The sequence below is a fragment of the Xiphophorus hellerii genome, chromosome 4 (assembly GCF_003331165.1).
Source record: "Xiphophorus hellerii strain 12219 chromosome 4, Xiphophorus_hellerii-4.1, whole genome shotgun sequence".
Lineage (NCBI taxonomy): Eukaryota > Metazoa > Chordata > Actinopteri > Cyprinodontiformes > Poeciliidae > Xiphophorus > Xiphophorus hellerii.
The window spans coordinates 28,563,095-28,584,358 of NC_045675.1; the positions used below are offsets into that span (position 1 = coordinate 28,563,095).

At 39.6% G+C, this 21,264-nt stretch overlaps 1 protein-coding gene across 2 annotated transcripts in view; it reads left to right on the top strand.

Moving 5' to 3' along the window:
* Positions 1-21,264, top strand: part of ntrk3b (neurotrophic tyrosine kinase, receptor, type 3b) — a 298,902-nt gene that overhangs the window by 155,817 nt on the left and 121,821 nt on the right. The window contains exons 8-11 of one of the 2 annotated variants that reach the window (XM_032560214.1): positions 9,152-9,451; positions 9,923-9,937; positions 12,952-13,001; positions 16,151-16,253. In XM_032560214.1, coding sequence (XP_032416105.1) covers positions 9,152-9,451; positions 9,923-9,937; positions 12,952-13,001; positions 16,151-16,253 — 468 coding nt within the window. The remainder of the gene's footprint in view (positions 1-9,151; positions 9,452-9,922; positions 9,938-12,951; positions 13,002-16,150; positions 16,254-21,264) is intronic. The other variant, XM_032560215.1, reaches the window with a different exon arrangement.

The following is a 21,264-nucleotide window of genomic DNA, read 5'->3' on the forward strand; positions in this document are numbered from 1 at the left end:
TTGGGAGTCTTGTTTTAGACTGAACTTAGAAGACAAATGTCAAGTTTATTTGTATGTCAGATTTCAAGACAGTTTCATCATAAAAATATCATAAAATATGAAACAGTTAACATTGCATTTTGTCAAATGCAGTCATTAAAGTCGTCGTGGAAGTGCATATCAAATATGTTGATCAGTGTTTCACTCACTTCTAATCAAAGGCAACGCTAACAAGCCTTGATGTAAAAGTATTCAGTGGTTTTGCTGTTTTCTAGGAGTTTGTTTCAGATTTATTGTGCATAGAAACTGAATGCTGCTCTTCTATGTTTGGTTCTGGTTCTGGATATGCAGAGCAGAACCAGAAGACCCGAGAGGTCTGGAAGGTTGATACAACAGCAGCAGATATTTAAGATACTTTGTTGCTAAACCGTTCAGTATTTTTAGTTAAATGCATGGATGAGTTTCTCTATCTTGCTGAGACATTAGTACTTTAAGTGTGCAAATGTTGTTCAGTTAATTAAAGACTGACTTTGCAACTGTCTTTACGTGACTCTGAAGGTTCACGTCCGAGTCCATCAATACACCCAGATTCCAGGCCCAATCTCTAGTTTCTAGCTGCAATAACTGTAAAATGTTGACAATTTTGTCATACCTCCAAGGTTTTTCACAATAATACTAGAAAGGTGAACAAGTTTTGCACATATGTGGATCATTGCTTAGTTATTTTAGGAAAAAAAAAAAATATCCACCTTTAATTTCTGACATGAGGTGTAAAAAAAAAATACTAGTTAAGTTTTTGTTTTGTAACGTTAGTACCTGAGGAGGTTTGTCTGAAGAAGAAACAAATGTTCAAGTTTTCACAACTTCTCTGTACTTCTACACTCTTTCAAACCAATGTTTTGAAATCGAGTTTTCCATTTATTTAATCACCGTCTGCCTTTGTATCTGAAACTCTTTGAGACGGACGGCTGAGGGGGGTTGTAACATAGAAAACATGTCAGTCACAAGAAAGTCCCACCATGTAGCATGCCCTGCTTTATCAGATGTTTTACTCTAACTGGGAGCCTAATTGACGAAGGGAGTGTCATGCTGTGAGCTCTTGAGGCTAAAAATTAAGACAATATTTACAGAGATTGGAGAGACGAAGGGTTTAGTGTAGAATGCTGGAGAAGCAGATCAGAGAAGTAATCTTCTACGTGCAATTATTAGCAAATGTCTGACTTTACAGGAATTTGCAGTGGCTTCACTTTTCAACCATACAACACCCACTGTTTGTATGAAGAAGTTGGTTATGTTTAAATATAATCATGGTGTTTAAGATGTAGACACTTGGGAAGCATGGATATGTTACGAAAAACGATATTTTAGCAAGGTAGTTCAGTAATTTAAAACAAAAAGTGGTCAACAATGCTCATATAAAAGCAACATATCAGCCTTTAACCGACTAACTGTTCTGCAGGCCTTTCATAACATTACCGTTCAGAAACCATTGCCTCTGAGCCTAACAAGGTGTCTTGTCGTCGTCCTTGTACCTGATGCCTTGTGTTCCTGTTGGGACCAAATGTGCAGCGACATCCTTGGGAAGACATGTAACATGGTGTCCAATGTTAGAGCACCTATTTGCTCATATCTGCTGAAAAGGCTAATCAAATTTAGCAGCACTCATCGTCCAGGGACCATTAAAGTACAAAATGTTACATCCCCTCATCCAAGAGTAATGAGGGTGTCTTGAGCTGGACAGGAGGCCTAGAAACATCCTGCCAGCATGGCTAAAAATGCTAATGTGTCACGTCGTTTGCTCCGGATTAAAAACGAGAAAAACAACTCCGACTAGGCATGCTACTGGGAATAAAGGACAGATAAGCACTCGACGTGACGTCGGTACTGTTGTCTCTCAGTAGTTGTGTTTTGGTTATTAAATCGTATTTGCTCACCTGTCATCGATGTGCTGAATAAGGCTCGAGCGCTTTAAATGTGAAATCACATTTCTCTGTTGCTGAAGGCGCTAATCAGCGAAGCCTGCTGGTGCAGTGATTACTTGGAATGGAAATCTAGTTACCTACCACTGAGAATAGGCTTATCCACATGCGAAGACATCAGTTCAGCTGGATCTGCCATGGTTTGCTAAAAGTTAAACATCCAGTATTCCGAAGGATTCCATAATTACAGCATTCACTTGCAAAATTGGGGTTATTTATGTAGCTGACAGCCCCATGTTGCGGATTTGTTAAATCTGTAACATTTTTGGGAGGATTAAGAGTTACTGCCACTGTTAAACTGTGGGCTTTTCCAAAACTGTTCATGCTTTTTGTTTTATTTTTCACATTTCATTGCATTGTGACATTTGGATTTTATGTAATAGAGCAACACATAGTGATTTATTGTGAAGTGGGAAAGGAAGCCATGTTGGGAGAAGCATGGTGTGCATTTATGTTCAGACAACTTGGATCTACATAGTTTGAAGAGTCACTTTTTGCTCCAAATTCAAACTGCCATTTGTGCCTTTTATTATGCTTAGTGAAATAGGCCAGCGTTGCGCGGACTGGATAAAGTGTGGTCGTGAAATTTAAATTCAAATCTAAACTGGACTTTGCCTGGACCATTTCAACAAATGGATATGTTTTATTCTAAACTAAGTTCTTGTATTACAGAGGAAAACGTGATCGTCTGGGCGACTGTTGTGGTGATATGCATTTCAATAATAAACAAATGGTTATCATAGCTACACAGTGCAAGTCTTTCTGTTTTGGATTCAAAACAGAATCCAAAACTGTTTTTGGATCTAGATCTATCTAGACTCTGTCAAGTCTAGATCACTGATAAATGGCTTATTTGGAAAAGCAGGAAATTCAACATTTCCTTCTCAACACTGCGGTGTTATTGAAATGGCTTCATTTTGGGTGTGTCTGCAACAAGTATGCTCTACTTAACATCGGTCTGTTGCATAAATCAAAACACAATACAACAAACATCGTGTTTGCAATGTGGCCAAATATGAAATATGGGTACCTACGCCTTTGCAAGGCTCTGCAAATTCAAGATTCAAGCAAACATCTGAAAGCAAATAAATGCTTTGCGAAGGTGTTATTTCATATCTTGCATGTACCTTATGAACGCCGCAGGTCAAGACGGCTCGGTGAATGACTTGCATAAAATGTCTTTCATGGCAACTTTGATGGGGCTTGTGTCAGAGATGCAATTTTATCACATATTAATAGCAGAGACAGTCTGAGAGAATAATTTAGAGCTGGAGGTGGGAGGGGTGAAAATCTCCTTTATCAAACTGAGGAGCCAAATTATGCAGGTACATTTAGAATGCAATGAGGTGTTGCACAGTTACAAACCAAGTGAAATTGATGTAGCCAATTAGCAAGACTGTACCCTCTAGCTCACATGAAAGCTCAGCCTTGATCTCAGTGGAAAGAGAGAAGGAGAGAAAAAAAAAACCCCATCTCTGAGCAGTGATAAAGCAATGATGATTTGGTACCCATCAGAATGTCTGTCTAACATTGAGACTATGAATTACACTATATACTTCAGCTCTTACATAAGTCTATCCAGAAGATTGGCCTTGGGCATGTTTGGGACAGACTGTATTTAAAGCCAATATTTATCAAAGGTGCCTGACATTTTTCTCTTTGCAGCAGAGCTTCCTCTTGTAGAGCACAATCTATTGTGTCTGTTTGTAATGCATCACGCTACAGGACAAGGGAGATTTGTCAACAATTCAAGCGCTCCCTGCTGGAGCCGGGCTGCTGAGACCCATGCGAGAGTGACAGATTGACTTTGCGGCATCACGTCTGCAGGGCTTCCTTTACACGGACGCTCGGTGGATGTACGTCTTCAGGCCCCCGTTTTTTTTATTTTTTTATTCCTGTTGACACTCTGCTGGTGCTGCAAATTAACTTATTAATTTTTCACCACATGCTCGGATGGTAATTACATTTCCTCCCCTGTGCAGCCTATTGTCTCTGGAAATGTCATAAAATAGCTTAAACTGCTGCTCTGATTAGGGAGTAATCTGATTGACAGCGAAATTACCAGCCGTCAAGCGACATTCTCTGCATTCAAAGATGAGCTCGCTATTTGAGCGAAAGTGTAATTAGCCACAATGCAAGTTCAGCAGGCACATTGTTGTGGTGCTGTCAGGAACAATAGCAGCCTCTGCAGCAGTGTGGACTGGCAAAGCTTACCTTGTTTTCTTTTTTAGCTCTTTATTTGATTTGGCACAGCATTCTATTATTGGCTATTATGGTCACCAGAGTCATTGGTTCTACTCCAGCATGACGTCTAAGGCATTATCTTTAAGAACTGCTTCATATTAATGGACAATGCTGACCTTTCTATTGTGATTCTCACTGCTATACATCTTAATCTCGGTCTAATTCAGCCCCTTTATATATTTGAAGTACTGCAGCATGAAAAATAAGTATTTAGTTTTTCCAGTAAATATATTTTAAATGGGCCTATTTTAGATGATGTTCTCAATAGAAGTTGGTAACAATCCAAGCAGTCCCCAAATGCTGGCATATAAACCAGCAGGTCCTGTTAATCAGTTAAAAAAACGTTCATGAAAATGTTTTATTCTCTGAAGATTTCCCAGGTTTAATGAAAGTTCATTTAGAAATGAACTTTGGTGGAGGGATAACTCATTGTCGCAATATGTACATACTACATTGGTTTTGAACAAACTTCCTCATCTCTACACTCCCGTTTGCGGTTCTGCATCGTTGACCGCAGTACAAGGCCGTGTAATGTGGTCGACACACAGGAGGCGACGTCGCTCCATCGCTGTTCGTTTCTTTGTGCGATGGGGATGACAATTGCTTGCCCTCCTCCAGCCAAGCCGACCTGCAAAATTTGTTTGTGAAATTTCAAGCTTGGAAATGCAGACGAGCAACACAAAGTTGGAAAAACGTTCAACTTTTGTTGCTGTTTCGCTTCCTGAGTATTGGGTTCAGCCCAAGTGGCGGAGAACTGATGCCTTTTATCGTCTCCCCATGTGTCAAGCCCATAAGACGCTGCTGTGAACTGGGTAATCCTCTGTGGAAGAGAGGGCTTCGGTCAAAATATGTCCTTTAATTAATCTGCATTATGCAATATTAACCCATTAAACGTTTGAGATTAATTGCACACTCCATCTTTCGCAACCTAATATAAACACAAATGAGTCAAAGAATTGAATGGCATAAGAATAAGTACTCAACACCATCAATCCATTCATTGTCTTTTGCGTCTTTGAGACGAGGTCACAGAGGTAACATATTCCAGCTCTCTGGAAACAAAATTTGATTTAGCAAGCAATGCTCTCTAGTCTTGGGGATCCAGAAGTATGTCATTAGTCCCCCTAACGAGTTCTGGGTCTGCTACTGAGTCACCTTCCAGTGGGATGTTCCTGAAAGCCCTTCAAAGGGAATTGCATCTTGATCACAATACCTGAACCACCTTCACAGGTTCTTTTTGAAGCGATGGAGCAGCAGCTCTGCTCTAAGTAACTTGGCAATGATGGAGCTCCGTGCCGGTCTCCCTATGAAGGAAGCTCATTTCAGTTCCTTGCATCAGGAATCTCATCAGGAAGCTTTCTACCCTGATCCAATATCTAAGATTGTAATTCGAGATTTTACTTTTTGTCTCAGCCTGCTCCTTAACAAGACATATCAGAGCAGTGCCCACATTAGAACAGACGAGGCCCCAATCTGGCCGTCTATCTCCCGTTTCATCCTACAATCACTCGTGAACGGAAAGACTCAAGCAGATCCATCTGCTTGAGTCAGAGAATGGGGAACATTTTTTTTTTACTAAGCCATCCATTGGGGCTAAACCAGCCCTTAATATTTGGCACTATTGCAATATTAGCATTTGCAAATACTGCTGGAATGCTTTATTTTGGTTGGGTGGTTTGGTGGGGGGGTTCCCCGTCTTTGCTTGGCTTTTTCCTTCATAGGTTTAATTTTTTCTTGAACTGAGATGAGATGATCCTTTATACATACAGTAACTCAATTTAAAAGCAATTTGTGTTGATTCCTTTGTTTGCTTGTACAACTGCATGTCCTACTAGGGTTTTTGTACCAACATATGATGTGAATCCATCTCAAAAGGCCTGTTAGAAACATTTCTGATAAGAAAAACATTGAAGTATTCAATACTTATTTTGAATGTTGTCAGTTCTCTATTGCTACCACCACTGTCTCTACCAGCCACAGACTGCATTTTTCAACCAGGCATGAAAACGGCATTTAAAATAAACCAGAGTTTAAATACAGAGACATGACTGGCTTTGTCTTCAGCTCTCCCTGATCAGGGACATGTAGTTTTCAAAGCTTGTCATTCATGTGATCAGTATGGGGACGCCACGCTCACACAATGGTCACATGGACAATCATGCCGTTTAATGATGACTTGCATTATATTGACTAAGACCGATCTGACATCCCCGCTGAGGGGGAAATGGTTCGTTCCCTAACTGTCTATTAAGACAGTTAGAGAATAAAAATCTCCCCCCCTCTGCTTTCTCCTCGTCTTTGCTCTGTTCAACTCAACATACAACATGTCTTCACTCCTTGTTCCCTGTTTTTTCCCAATTTCTTTTTCTTCCCTCTCTGAAAATCACAGCGCTGCACAGCGCCCACACCAGCCCACTCACACATTTCCAAGCCTTTGCGTTGAGATTAGTTGAATGACTTCATTGTGATTTTGTCTGTCACCAGATAAATTTATGAAATGACAGCTTCCACTCCAGTCCCCAAAAACAGAGTTTTTCCTTGTATTCATTTGATGAATATTTAGTCTAAGAAGTTGAAGATGTATATATTTTTTGGCAATAAGTTTTTATAGAGTAACACCAGAAATAACCGGGTTAGTCAGGTTATCTGCTCAAGTAGCCATCTGCCTACTCTCAGCTTGCCCAACAGCGTCGTCCTTATGAAAAGTATTTAGCAACAAGAAATATTTTGGAAAAATCACAATTGTCTTAACAGAAGGAAATGTGTAAGAACCTTATGTGGACATTCAGCAGCAAGTGTGGTAGGGGCAACACTATGTTAATCTATGCTTTAAACTCTAGTGGGTTTGACACGTTCTCTGATCTATTAAGTGAACTGAGATAAGATGAGATAATCCTTTATTAGTTCCACAAGTGGAACATTTTAAGCTGTCATGGCAGAATGTAGACACAACATAAGAGTAATTACTTTAGTTTTTTAGTAGGTGCTTTAAGGTGTTGGGGTACTGGCAGACTGTTAGTTTTAAATGTTTGATACACTTTGATGCCAGTATCTGCCTCAAGCCCAGTCTAATTTTCTGCATATCCTTATTGGTCCCAAGGTTGCTGATTTGGGCTTGTCACAGAGTTGAATTTATGTCAAAATTTGAAGTAGCCACTCTCTGGTTTAATGTTTCAGGATTGGAAATCTGCGTTAATGTACATCACTGTGCTATGCAGCTGCTTTGCAAGGTGTTTTCTGAGCAACCAACGGGGAAGGGGTTCTTAACACGACGCCCGCGATGAGCTGTGCTAAATGTTAGAGATTGACTAGATGTGGAACGCATGTTGCGGATAATCTGATACTGAATTTGACTCCTGGGAGTCAAACTTCTCTATGAAGGGTAGAGTTCAACCTTAATAAAAATATGAGAATCTCAGACATTGTAGTAGAACAGGTCGTTTGTATTGAAGGCTAATTTTGCAGTAGAAGATGCTCAGGTGGTTCATTGTGTCTTTATGTATCCTGGATTTGCTTAATTGGAGATGTCTTATGGTTTTCCAACCAGAAGCAGATGTTGTTAGTCCCGTGGAACAGTGTGATGTTTGTCCCATTTATCTTACCTTGCACAGAAATACAAGAAATCCAAAAGGAAAGAGTTTATATTTAGCCCCTTTTACGAAGACCTCAAGCCGAGACTTTGTGTTATCTCCAGAAAAACAGTAGTGCGATAGGATTCAAAATGAAATAGCTACAGTGTTGCTGCTCAGATCCGCCGACGGAGGTAGTGACAGTGCCACGAATGTCATCTTATGAAAGGGTCAGCACTATTTATGGCTCACAGGTGTACTGTTCTATAATGTTACTCTGGCCAACCCGTCAGCCGTGGGTTTTAAACTGAAAGCACACGCCTCCATGCTGCGACGTGTCACTTGACATGTGACAACTCTCGGCAATAACAAGCACCGGAAAAGTCTTGCTTCAGACCAGGGGTCTGCTACTCCAGTCCTCTAGTCTCACCGTCCTGCAATGTTTGGATGCATGCCTGTCCACCACACCTGATTTAAATGAAGGGTTAATGACCAGGATTTGAAAACTTCCTGACATGCCAAGAAGGCAATTAAGCCTTTGGATGCAGGTGTGTTGGCGCAGGGACAGTGACACTTCACTGAAATTTGCTGACCGCTGCTCTGTATCTGTGTTTTCAGTTGAACAATGTTGCTTAGCATGTTGGCCCAAACTGAAACCGCTCTGATCTGCTAACTGAAACATCAACACGCTTTTTTTATTTTCCTGAAAATATGGCTCTTTGGAGGATAAGTCCTACCAGTTTTTTAATTAGTGTTTTAAATTTGTGGAGGGCTTTTAAGATGGCTAAACAGATGATTATAAAATTAGCCATCCTTCAACTTTTTCTGTTGCATCGTTTTGTTTTTTTTGCGGATGAATTTCCAACTGGAACGACCATACTATAAAAACGCTTTGATGCAGTATCAGGGGGCTGCGTGGGTTCTGCCAGCAACACAGCAGCACTTTTATTTTTATTTTTTTTTTTTTTGGGGCAGTATATTCCTCACACAAGGCAACAGCGAGACTCAGCTAGAGTCTACTAAAATCAGTGCTGTATTATGAGTGGATAGATGTGATGGAAGGGGGTAGAATAAAGGACAAAAACGGAGAGACAAGCCAGGTAATATCAACTGCCAAATATTTCCTTTTGATAATGAAACGGCAAGAGTGACTCACTGCAAAGACAAATCAATGGATGAATTGTTCACCAAGAGTAGCTGATGGTATTAAAGAGATAAATTGCCTCTCAGCTTGGTGGTGGTGTGGATTCAAAGATGTGCGGCTGCATATCAGAAAACAGAAACAGAGATTTTAGGTGATCATGCATTTTCCAAAACTGTCTAGAGATTCAGCATTGGCCATTCTCATGCGTTTCCAACCTCTTCCTTCCTTTTCTGCAGTTCCACCAGTGATCATGAGGCTGGCTGAGCCGGAGAAACGCCATGACACCTGCATCGAATTCACAGTTCGCGGTTACCCGTACCCCAAACTGCGCTGGTTCCACAAGCAGACGGAGATCAAGGAGAATGACTTTATCTGGACCGACAAGGATACCTACCAGGACTACTTGGAGGGTTGTCTGTTGTTTAAAAACCCGACCCACCTCAATAACGGCAACTACACTTTGGAGGCCAGCAATCATTTGGGAACAGTCACGAAGACGGTATATGGTCACTTCCTCAAAGACGAGATAGACATTGGTGAGTGGACGACTTTTTTTCCTTCTCTCAAAATGCGGTTTAAAAAAGCTTCAATCCCCCAGGCTTGATAGAAAGTGGACCCAAGGTGGAGTTACCATCCAAAAAAAAAAACATTCTTTGATTCCACCTTAAGCGATCATGTTCAACTTCTGACTTTTCAACTAGGCCTTTCGTGAACTTTACAATTTGGACGTTTCCAGGTTTTATAATGACTCCAGAACATATTGGAGGATTTGGTTTTATAGTAAAACGTTCCAACAGAGCATGCAAGCTGTGTAGCTAATCCCTACTGCACTGGTTCATTCAGGTTCTGTCAGGTAGGTTGTTCACTTGCAGTTCACACTGAGTTCACAGACCGGGAGGAAAGGAAACCCACGAAGTCTGGCAAATGTCTCCCCATGGTCAGCATTCCGGGGCGAAACCTGTCAGTTTATTGACGTAGCGTGACATTCTCTGTCTCTTCTTTTACAGGCTCAGTGGAAATAGGTGAGTGTTTCTATTTTCAATGCAACCTTGTTGGATTTAACTTTTTCTGTTGTTTCCTTCCCATTTGTTACTCCTTGTTATATGTGGGTCTGCCCACACACATACAGAGAGGCGCGCACACACAGACACTGTTTGACTAACACTTTCATGATAGTAACCATGGAGAAATTTGTTCACTTTGTTCTTCTCCATAAAGTAGTTCTTAGCAATGACATTTGATCTACTTTGTCAAGTAGAATAAATCCTCTTTGTATGAACTAAGCGCTGTGTGGGGGCAATGATTTAGTTAGTTTTGACAACCACATTTTATTTCTTTTCTTTTTCTTTTTTTTTTACCATTTTCTCCTCCTGTACTTCCTACCTTTGCACTGTGCTTCTGATGCGCTGTAAACCTGACACACATCTGCAGACAATATTGATGGATAGCAACGCTGCTTCTCTTGGCCCACTATGGGTTAATACTTGCTTTAAAACAACATCTGAAGGGACGCTGGAAAAGACTATTATGTAGCGGTTGTGCTAAAGGAGTTAGCCTATCAGCAAAGCAATTCAAGCCTAAAATAATATCTCAATGCTAAACATGTTACAGCAGCACAGACGTCCCCAACGCTAACGTTAGCTTCCACAGTCCATGGTTGTAAAGAAGTACTTTTTTCAAAGACGTTCCATGAATGATCAGTTCCTGAAAGACTTGAAAGCTCAATGAGTGTAACAGCAAACCTGATGGTCAAATAACCTAAACAACCGATTAAAAATGTTTATTTTGTTGTTGAGCTCATATGTCTGTTTACTCAACAATTTAGCAGCTAATAAGTATTTGAATTGAAAATGTTGCTAATTTTGACTGTGGTTTTTGATTTAAATGCGATTATTGATTACAGACCCTGCAATTAACGTGATTAAAATTTTAATCAGATTCCACCACCAATTTCAATATCTGCTGTTTTGAACAGAAGCACTTCAAATTTAGCTGTCGCATCGGTTTCAGTGGTTTTTTGAATAAAAAAAAATAGAGAGAGAATTTAGTATTTCCCTAATTGTCTACCTTAGTTATATGACTATAGTGTGTTAATTGAAAAAGGCCTTTCTTTGGTTGTGACAGCATGAATTACTGAAGCTGTGTTGCATAACAGTGTTACCGAAATTCCTTTGATTATATCGGGCAATATCACGAGCAACCTGAGGAGGAAAGCTGCTGCTAAGATCAACTTTCAGGTTGTTTTTGGTTCTTTTAGATGGTTTTGGCAGCTCAAACAAAATGGGCTAATCCAATCTTTGACCTTCGTTGGGTTTCCTCCCTCATCCATATGAAGCCGTTGGTTCCAGAGTACCAGAGGTTATGATACTGCTGTGTGACCAGTGATGGAGACAAATGGACTTGCGGGGCCCAGCTGCACGGGGCGGTGCTGTGGCCTCATGCTGGCACGCACGCACCAACTCGTACTGCTGCTTGTGAGAGCGTTCAGTGACAGAGGGTAGACTACTGACAGGCTGAGGGATGCTAACACTGCTGGGCAGAGAGGAGCGCAGAGGGAGGAGAGAAGACGGGGATCATAGCCGAGAGGGAGGGACTCGGGGTTAGTGGTGGCAAACACACACACACACACACCCACACACACACTTCAGTGTGCCAAATGTTATTTTCTTTTTACGGTTTGATATCATACATTAGAAAGTCCTTTTCTCTATTTTTTGTTTTTTAACCAAACTCTGTAATTTTTAGGTGTATTTGTTGAGCATCAAGGCTGGTAAAATTACTGCCTCTTAGTTTAAGTCCATTAGGTTAAAATTTTGCCAAACTCTTGGTTTTTCATGTAATATTTGTTTGTTACAGTCTCTGTGTCTTTTGACCAGTTTTATTTCACCTGATGTGACATTTGGCATGCCGGCATCAGCTTCCTTCTGTGGCTCTTTTATAAATGTTTTCTTCTACATGAACTCTGCCTTTGTTTTTCTGTGTCTTAGTTGTTCCAGTACACGCATGTGATTGTGCAGCTGCAACAAAATGTTCACAATATCTTTGCTCAGAAGCCTGAGTCTGGGTGCAGCAATGTTTTGATATGTTTGAATATATTTAAAGTTATAATTTATGTGCATTTTAACACACTTTGTGGGCTTGCTGGATGGTGCAGAGCCTCTTAAAAGCATCAAAGCCCCTGACCTCTTTCACACTCTAGCTACAAACCCCAGTGTGTTTTACAGAGCACTAATATGATAGGCCAAACACAAAATTGTTTATCATTGTAAAGAGAATGCAATGAAATGCATCCCATCTCCAGATAGAATATAAAAAAAAAAAAACAGTTGTACGTACAAATATCACTTTGTCAATCAAATCAGAGCAGCTCTGTGTATACAATGTGAAAAGATGTTTAATATTTTTAACAACTATCTATTTATATTTTAACAGTTTACCAGGTTTTATCAATACATTCAATTGGCCCTTGATCTTGATATGGACCAGAATGAAAATGAGTTTAACATTCGTTCTAGCAGAACATTGTCCTAGACGTACACCCCGTTAGTAATTTAGATCAGAGCGTATTTATGTATTAGAAAAACCCATTTTAAAGTCTAGATCTAAGTCCAATCAACAACCTGAGACATTATTATTCACAGATAAAACAATGTTGTTCTATTTTGGAAAAAAGGGGAAATGTCAGTCTGTAAGTATGGAAAAACTAGCTGAAACTAGTTTTTCAAAGGGTATGAAGAGTTTTGCAATCCTCTATAATGTAGAAGTAAAATGACATATTTACATAAACAAAAACCTTAATATCAGATGCCGTAGAGCATGTCATTTCTTTATAATTCTGATCTTTTAGGTTGCGAATGAACCTGTGTACATATTAATTTAATTCACTGGTCAGCTGCACAGACGGTGGTTTATGACACAATACAGCTCGGCTTAGGCTAAAATGAATAAAAGTGTGTGAAGGACCAAACCAATGTCATGAAAGGTTTTCTACCCTCCCTGAGTCTCTGATGCCTTTTGTTGTGCTTCTGTGTTGCAGGTGGGATCCCTGAGGATGAAACAGGGCGACCAGAAGAAGATACATTTGGGGTGAGTTTTCTCTTTAACAACATGGTTGAAACAGCTGGTAAAAAAACTCACGATCTCGGTGGAGAGATGCTTTTGTTTTCTGCAAATATTCCCTAGCTTTTGTTTTGTTTCTCTGAGTTTGCTTTAACATACTTGGCTTGAACACTGAAAGGTTTGCACACAACCAACAAAGCACTGCTGAATAATGCAGATGGCAACAAACAGCATAAACCGAGAAGGGCCGCCACTAATAGTGATTTTAGCTGAATATTTGATTGATTATTTTACCAATTGTTCTGACAATCAGATTTTTTTTTTTTTATTATTTAACCACTTAAACCAGGGGTGTCAAACTCCAGTCCTCGAGGGCCGCAATACTGCAGTTTTTAGATGAGCCACAGGTACAAAACACTGGAATGAAATGGCTTAATTTCCTCCTCCTTGTGTAGATCAGTTCTCCAGAGCCTTAATGACCTAATTATTCTGTTCAGGTGGTGCAGCAGAGGCTCATCTAAAAGTTGCAGGGCAGTGACTCTCCATGACTGGAGTTTCACACCTGTGACTTAAACCTATTTTCTTACTACTTTAAAATTCCACAAAAAATGTAAATAAATAATTCAGTTCTCTTTATTTAAAAAAAAAAAAAAGATAATCAACATTTTATTGCCTAAAATGCAATAACATTACATTCTTTTAGACACTTAATTTGTAGCAAAGGATGCATCTACAGCTAACAATAATTCTTCTAACATCAACGTATAAAAAGCTCAGCCGTTTCTGCTGGACTTATCAGCACAGTTTAGGACTGGTCTGTTTTTGTACAATGGTAAAATAATAATCACCTTTTGGATATTTACAAAGAAGAATTTATTTATTGAATGCAAAACTTGTTTATTTTTTGTTCAGTCTTGGCTTAGTTACTCCTCCGAGTGTGTTGTTCTTTCAGCGAGTTACCTTTTTTGAGTCTCCATACTCGTATATTTAACGATTAATCGATTACCAGATTAGCTGACGATTATTGATACAGTCGATTAATCACAATTAATTTCATTGTTTCGGCCCTAAAACTGAGCATACGCGTGTGTCTCCCGGGTGTTTAATCTTCCTCCGTGAACACCCATCAGTTTGTTCATCAAGACCCAAAAATGTCTGTGTACAGTACATAAATCTGCCACTGTGTAATGCATCATTAAACAGCTCCATATTTCCTATATTTTCCCATATTTTTCTCTTTCCAATGTGCCCCAGTAGATAGAGCTAACCTTTAATGGGCTCCTAATAGACTTATAAATGGCAGACATTTTGACATATGAGAGCAGGAACTGCACAGGTGTAATTAATAACATTCATAATGGCTGCTGTCAGTCTTCTGTGACAGTTCTCCTTTCATGGGTAGACTGCATACCGGTCATTGGCATGCCATCCTCTCATACCTGATGGAAGTGAGCCACTGTGGAGTTATTAATTAAACATGTGTTTCTCCTGCTATGACCACTTCCCTGCTGGGAAAAATTGCCGTGGTACCATTTACAACACTGAAGTGTAATGTGTCGCTGCTGCCGTACCTGTTAACACAGAGAGTTATTTTTGAAGCCTTTTAGTAAAATTATAGAGGGGAAAAACGACAGGCGTTTAAAAAAAAAAAAACACCGATAAAAGCTGTTTTCAGAACCTAGTCAAGAAAGGAGTGAGGTAAACGTAATAAGATGTCACACTGAAAACAAAGAACAGAACACTTGTTTTCTCTTTGTAACATTAGAAAATGTTGTATTATAAAACAAAACGGAAAGAAAATATCTAAAAGTTCTGGGACTCGCACCTGAAACAGGCGTACATCCTTTTCCACGCAAAGGTTGTGATCTGTGAAAACAGCATGATGGGAAAATAGCATTGTTACTTTGGTTCTGCTGTTGAGTCATCACAAGCCAAGCTCAATATTAAATCAAAGTCCACAAAACATTTCATCAAAGTTTTTTCACCATCACATTCCTTGCTCCAGATGATCACCGCGGTGATGTGGACCAAAGATTAACACATAAAATATGAGCCAATGAGTAATTGCTGTTATTTAAATACCATGGTGATGCAATGTACCATACCATACCATACCAACTATACATGAGTTGCCACTTCTGGAAGACCTTGTATCTTTTGGGGTGAGTTTTCAGGTACTACCAAGATGTTCTGGCTATTAATGTACAAGTCAGATGTGACTCCAGCAAACGCCTGACAAATCTAGTGGCCGACGGCCTGGCTCAAAACATGACTCCTTCATCCCGGTGCAAAGCAGTTCAGGGAATAGACTGCCATACATGATGGCTGGGTCTTTGTAAGTCAATGAAAAACGTACTTTTGCAAATTCAGTCTACGCAGACATGATGTACTGAAGCTCTCTTCCGCTGTAACCTGAACTGGACAGTGGCGTTTATTTGTCTCGCAATACTCTGGCTATGAAAAGGATGTTTTGTCGACTCATAATTTTGGTAGTCACAAATGATTATTTAACTTCGTAAGGAGGGGAAAAAAACCTAACTAACTACTGATTGTGTCACACTGTTTGCTTCTCAGGCTGTGGCACTTTGTCAAACAGGAGTGACGGGTCAGTCACACCAAAAGTAGCTGCTCTCTCTGACTGCTAGGAGATTGAGTCCACCTGGTTCTCAAAGGTGCAGCAGAGGGGAGTGGCTACCTGGCAGGTCGCCAGAACATTGAGTCAATATAAGGAAAGAAATTATGTGCTGCACCTCTTGGCTTTCCCTAGTTTTACAAATGTTTCATTTCTATTCTATAAATACAGATATACTTTAATATCATTTTTAAGCATCCTTTTCAGGTTACAGCTAGGACATTAAAAACAAGAGAGACTTTAATTAAGTGTGAGAGAGAGATACAGTATGTCTATTATAAAAAGCTACAACCTTTCATACAAAGCCAGTTGCATTGAAACACAGAATGACAAGTTGTAGGAATCGTAATTAAATCAAACCATACAGAGCTTGTTTAGGAGATGGAAGCAGTGTTCAATCTGAACCCCATTCTGCCCACCAGGTTTGATTCTGAACATAAAGACTGTTTACATGGTGCAATGTTAATCAAAGCAGAAATCACCTCACTTCACCCTGGTTTGATTAGACCTATTTTCCTGATTGCTCTCGTCTTACCCCTCCTAGGTTACCATCGCCGTGGGTCTGGCGGGCTTCGCTTGCGTCCTCCTCCTCGTCCTTTTTGTTCTCATCAACAAGTACGGCCGACGCTCCAAATTCGGTATGAAAGGTGAGTCCACGCAGCTAGCTGGACGAGGGAGAGAAGCCCAAAAAGCCGCTCCCGTTGCTTTGCCTTTCTGGCTGATGTGTCTCGGTGTGGAATCAATTCCGCTTGTAAATCTTCCCAGGCCTTGCTGAGCTGAAAATCGTTCACGAGTGACAGCTGAAGCAGTCCCACGTTTTAGTGCAGGTTAAATAAGCAGATACTTCATTTTAGCTATATTCCCTGCATGGAGTCATTTGGGAAAAAAAATTATGTTTCCCTGCAGTAGGAAGACAGTGTATTAGGTAGATTTTTATTGCTTTTTTCTTTTTTGCTCGTACACAAAGTGAAATAACAAAATTTTTCTGGCGAGGACATGCAAAGTGATTGCTCAATTCTTTCATTTTGTGTTTTTTGTGTCTTACATTAACACGGCTTCTAAGTAGAGATGCGCTGATCAGAGTTTTATGCCTCTAGTTTTTGTAAAGCTGGCAGCTGTTTATTTTCCCCACTGTGTTAAAAGAATGTATAAGGGAAGTATTCACATTGTTTTTATAGACTTTCTGCCATTATGGCTCAAAAATCACTTAAAAGCTGCAATATGAAACTTTTAGGGAAAATGTCTTTTACATATTTCTTAAAATTACCATAATGTCATGACAGAATAAGGAATCTGTAGAAAGAAAATCTGTTGGTTAAATGAGTTTCCCCAGTGCTCCAAGTACTAACTGCAGAAATACACCACTCAGAATCGACCAATCAGAACCAGCAGGAGGGTCTTTGCGCTGTCAATCACTCTCGTTCTCCACCCCACTTTACTCCCTTCCTCTCTGCTGCGCTTGAGCTGGTTCACCGCAACATAGCCTGCCACAAATGCTTAAAGCTAGTTAGCATGTTCACCAATGACGGTGGATAAACAGTTCTCCTGAAATGGTGAGTTGTTTCTCCACCATTACCACATTGAGCAGTGAGTACATGAGGGTGATTGACAGCACTAAGACCCTCCTCCTGACTCTCATTGGTTGTTTTTGACTGGGAGCGGAGCATTTCTTCAGATGGCAATTAAAGCTCAGGGAGGAGGTGGAGGAGCTCAGTCTTTTCAGATTATCTGTCTCATAACATACAGTCACAACATGGTGACAGTTTTAACAAATATGGAAAAAACACATTTTTGTAAAAGTTATGTACTGCAGCTTTAACATAAAAAAAGTTACAGCGACAGCTGTAACTTTTTAATTGCTAATGTCATCCTATATTAGCAGTTAGGTACTTATTATTTCTTAAACAGTGTTTCCATTCATGAGAGCTTTGAAATGGTTTTCAAAACTTATGACAGAGATTGAAAACTTAAAAGGTTAAAACAGAGAATTTGTGCTGTGGTCACAACTCTCTCTCGTACTTGATCTCTTGCAACCGGAATAAAAAATCATCACTGTGCTTTCGTCAACTATATAAAAGGAAAAAAAAATACTACAATGGCCAACTTTTAATTTTCACTTAGCCACAGTAGTATTATTGCTATCACTTGATGGCGCTTATGCATAGCACATTCACTGATCTGAAAATTATGCTTTTCTTTCTTTCTTTCTTTCTTTTTGTTGTTGAATTTTCATTAAGCTCAGGATCACTTGATTCCAGTCAGCAGCTGATTCACTCGGCACATCTCCGCTCCCGATGCTTCCGGAAACGTTGGGTGTACTTTGCTCTGTCGATCATGTCGAGTATCCGCTTCAGGCCGGCTCCAGATGTTGCTTATCTCCTGGCTGTTGGTGTTTTGACAGACGGAAATGGCTGTTGTTGGTCTGATCTAGGAGTGGATCAGGAGCAGAGGCGAGACGGGAGTTCAGTTCCTGTCGGTTCATTTCTCATCAGACTGAGACGAAGAGTCGACAGCATGCGGCTGCGTTTGATTTGACGAGCAGCTCCGTTTGTATGTCGCTGTAAATTTGCCTTAACGTAACCAACTCTCTTGTTCGTTTGTCGTTTTAAGTACGTCGTCACTTCTGTCGTCTCAAAAAAATGCTGATAAATATTAACACGGCACTCTGACCCTCAAACATCCCCTCTTCTTCATTAAATGCGTAAAGTACGGCGCCGAACCAGAAGAGCGACTGCCACCTGTTAATTACCTATTTTAGAGGATTAAAGATTATTTACCTGAGTAAACATCTCTGCTGTAATATTTCGAAGGGTGGCAATTAATGCAGAGGCCTAAAGCCGGCTCTAATCAAGGACAAGCCTTAATGAGGTTTCACACGCTGTTTGTTGTGTCACATTCATTTTTTTTTAACTGTGTTAGCAAACATGGATCAAAAGCCTTAATACTCCATGAACTTTTAAATGCTTTTCAAAACTTTTTTTTTTTTAAAATACAAATCTGATTCTAATGCATTCAACTCCGATACCCATAGATACAATCTGATGCTGCAAACTGTCTAAATTGGAAGCAGGGTAAGGCTGTTAATAACATCCTAAGCTTTCAATATAGAGCAGAGTTTAGTTTCTTATCTAAAAATGGAAAAAGAATCAGTCTACAAACTTACCAAGACATGGCCATCCATCTAGCTACCTAACTATGCTAATTAAAAACATAAAAAAACCAACTGCATTACTGTTTCAGATGGTTTTAATTTATCTTTAGAGTGTTTTTTATTAAGTTAAATATTGTTTAATTTCAATTTAGTTTTTATTCGTTATGGTATGAATATGGTTTTATATATTCATGTGGTCATACTTTGGTTAATTTTTAGGTGCAGAATTCAAAAAGGTCAAAGTGTTGTGATTATTTATACATCGATTGGGTAATGAATGTTCATCAGGAGACACATTTTCAAAAACATTTATTCAATTATTGTTGGAACAACCAACTCTGGTGTTTTCTCCACACCTTTGCTGCCGCCATTTTGTGGCTGGCATAAGTTCCGCCTGGAGGAACCATTTTTAATTATTTCAGTTAACAAATTATTTTCTCAATTATAAACTTTGTCAGTTTTAGTTGATCCTGATCTGGAGGAGCTGTAGCGATCAACAGCTCAGGTGTGAGACTGTTGACGGAAAAATATGTTACCCTACCTTAGTAGGAAAGGCAATTTATCCTGGATAACTAAGCAGGATAACTCTGTCCTGTTTAAAGTTTCCCATAAATCACAAAGGCAACACAGAAACATGATGAGGGCGCTCTGGTCGTGACGAATCCAAAATGTAACTTGGCTTCAATACAAAGAGCAGGATAGAGTAGAATCTTTATTGTCATTGTATGAAACATTGCTTTTATTTGGAGAATTGGCCCAAAATGTCCCAATTAAAATTATACTATTAATAATTACTTATACTGCATTCACCCCTTGATAAAAAATTAACTGAAAAGTAAAATGGAAACCGACGGCGTCAAATTGACCACTTAGCGGCATTCAAGATGGGGATAGCTGAGGGGTAAAAACTGTTTCTCAGCGGTTTTTGTGTGAGAAAACTAAACGCACTTTAAGTGCACCACTGTCATGGCGGTGAATATATTAACCTGATGAGATGTGAAGCTGTTCAACGCTAAATGAAAGATGACAAACAGAAGACGCAAAAAATTTGAAACGACACCTTCACCGTAAATACATACCCAGAGTTAGAATAGAGTGATTTAGATGAAAGCATTTTTATGTGTTAGTATGGCCTAGTCAAAGTCCAGATATAACTTTAAATGAGAGAGGCTTGCAGGTTGGTGTTACCCAATTCTCTCCATCCAGTCCAACGGAGCTTGAGCTATTTTGCAAAGAATAGGAAGGAAAAATTTCATTCTCTGAGATGAACACCTGAAAGTCTCCGATCCTCCAGGTAATTTCACACATTATTGACAAGACGGGGCTGAATACTAATGCCAGTCACACTTTTCAGATATTTATTTTTAAAAATTACTGGGATCATTTTTGATCTTAAGCATTATTCACTGCGTTGTGTTGGTCTGTCGCACAAACACCCAATAGAAAACATTGCAGTTTGTGGCTGAAGCACAAGGAAACCGCAAAAAGCTCAAGGTGTGTGAATACTTTGCATTATTTAAAACAAAATGAACCCCGAATCAGAAGCAGGAAAAAAAAAAAAACATAAATCAGCAGGCAACAGTGACAAGGAAGAGATCACACACACGACTTGAGCAGCTGATTGAAGGCGCTGAGACTTGGCGTTTCCGTAAATGAGATCTGCTCGCTAATGATGCGCCCGCTGCACCCTAACTTTGTCATTTCTCTTTTATTCAAGTTACTTTATTCAGTTCATGTAACTGGATTTTGCACAGCAGAGGAGTTTATTTACATCCACCCACGGCCGTGAGTCGCTGTGCGTGTGTGTGATTTAGTTCAGCATCTAGTCTACGCAGCTTCAGAGAATCAATATGAATCTGGCTGTAAAACTCAGTCTGTCAGGAATCTGTGTTACTGCGCGGCTTTCCTTATTTATTTATTTAGTTATACTTGCTATCTAAATCGAAGGTGATGTACTGCTTCACATCTGCAGCAGCCCTCCTAGCATGTGGGAATTCTCAGAGCGACGGCCAGCAGCCCTTTGCAGTCCTCTGAACACAAGGTTGCCTCATGGATAGGTCCAGACTTTATCTCTTAAACCACTGCTCATCCAGCACTGCTTTGTAAGATATGGTAAAGGGGCAGTGTTATGTATTTTCTAGGTACATGGTAACATTTTATAGCACAACAAAATAACCGTTACCTTTAGTTGTAACAAAAATGCTTTAAATATCAAATTGTCACCTTCCTAAAACAATGGCTCGATTAATTTTTTCTTTTGCCTGAGATCTCTTAGAAAGAAAGGGGTGTTGATTTTATTTTTTTTCAGCATTACTTTTGGCAAAAATGTTACTTTAGGAAGCTGACGAAATATGACTTAAAAGAAATTTGACTTCCTAATTTAACGCTCCACCCTCAGGAAGTCATCGCAACATGGCTCATCTTTTCATATCATATCATATTTTAAGAAAATGGCAGATTTGACTTTATCATAATCTAATGAGTCATCAATGTCCATATGTAAGTAG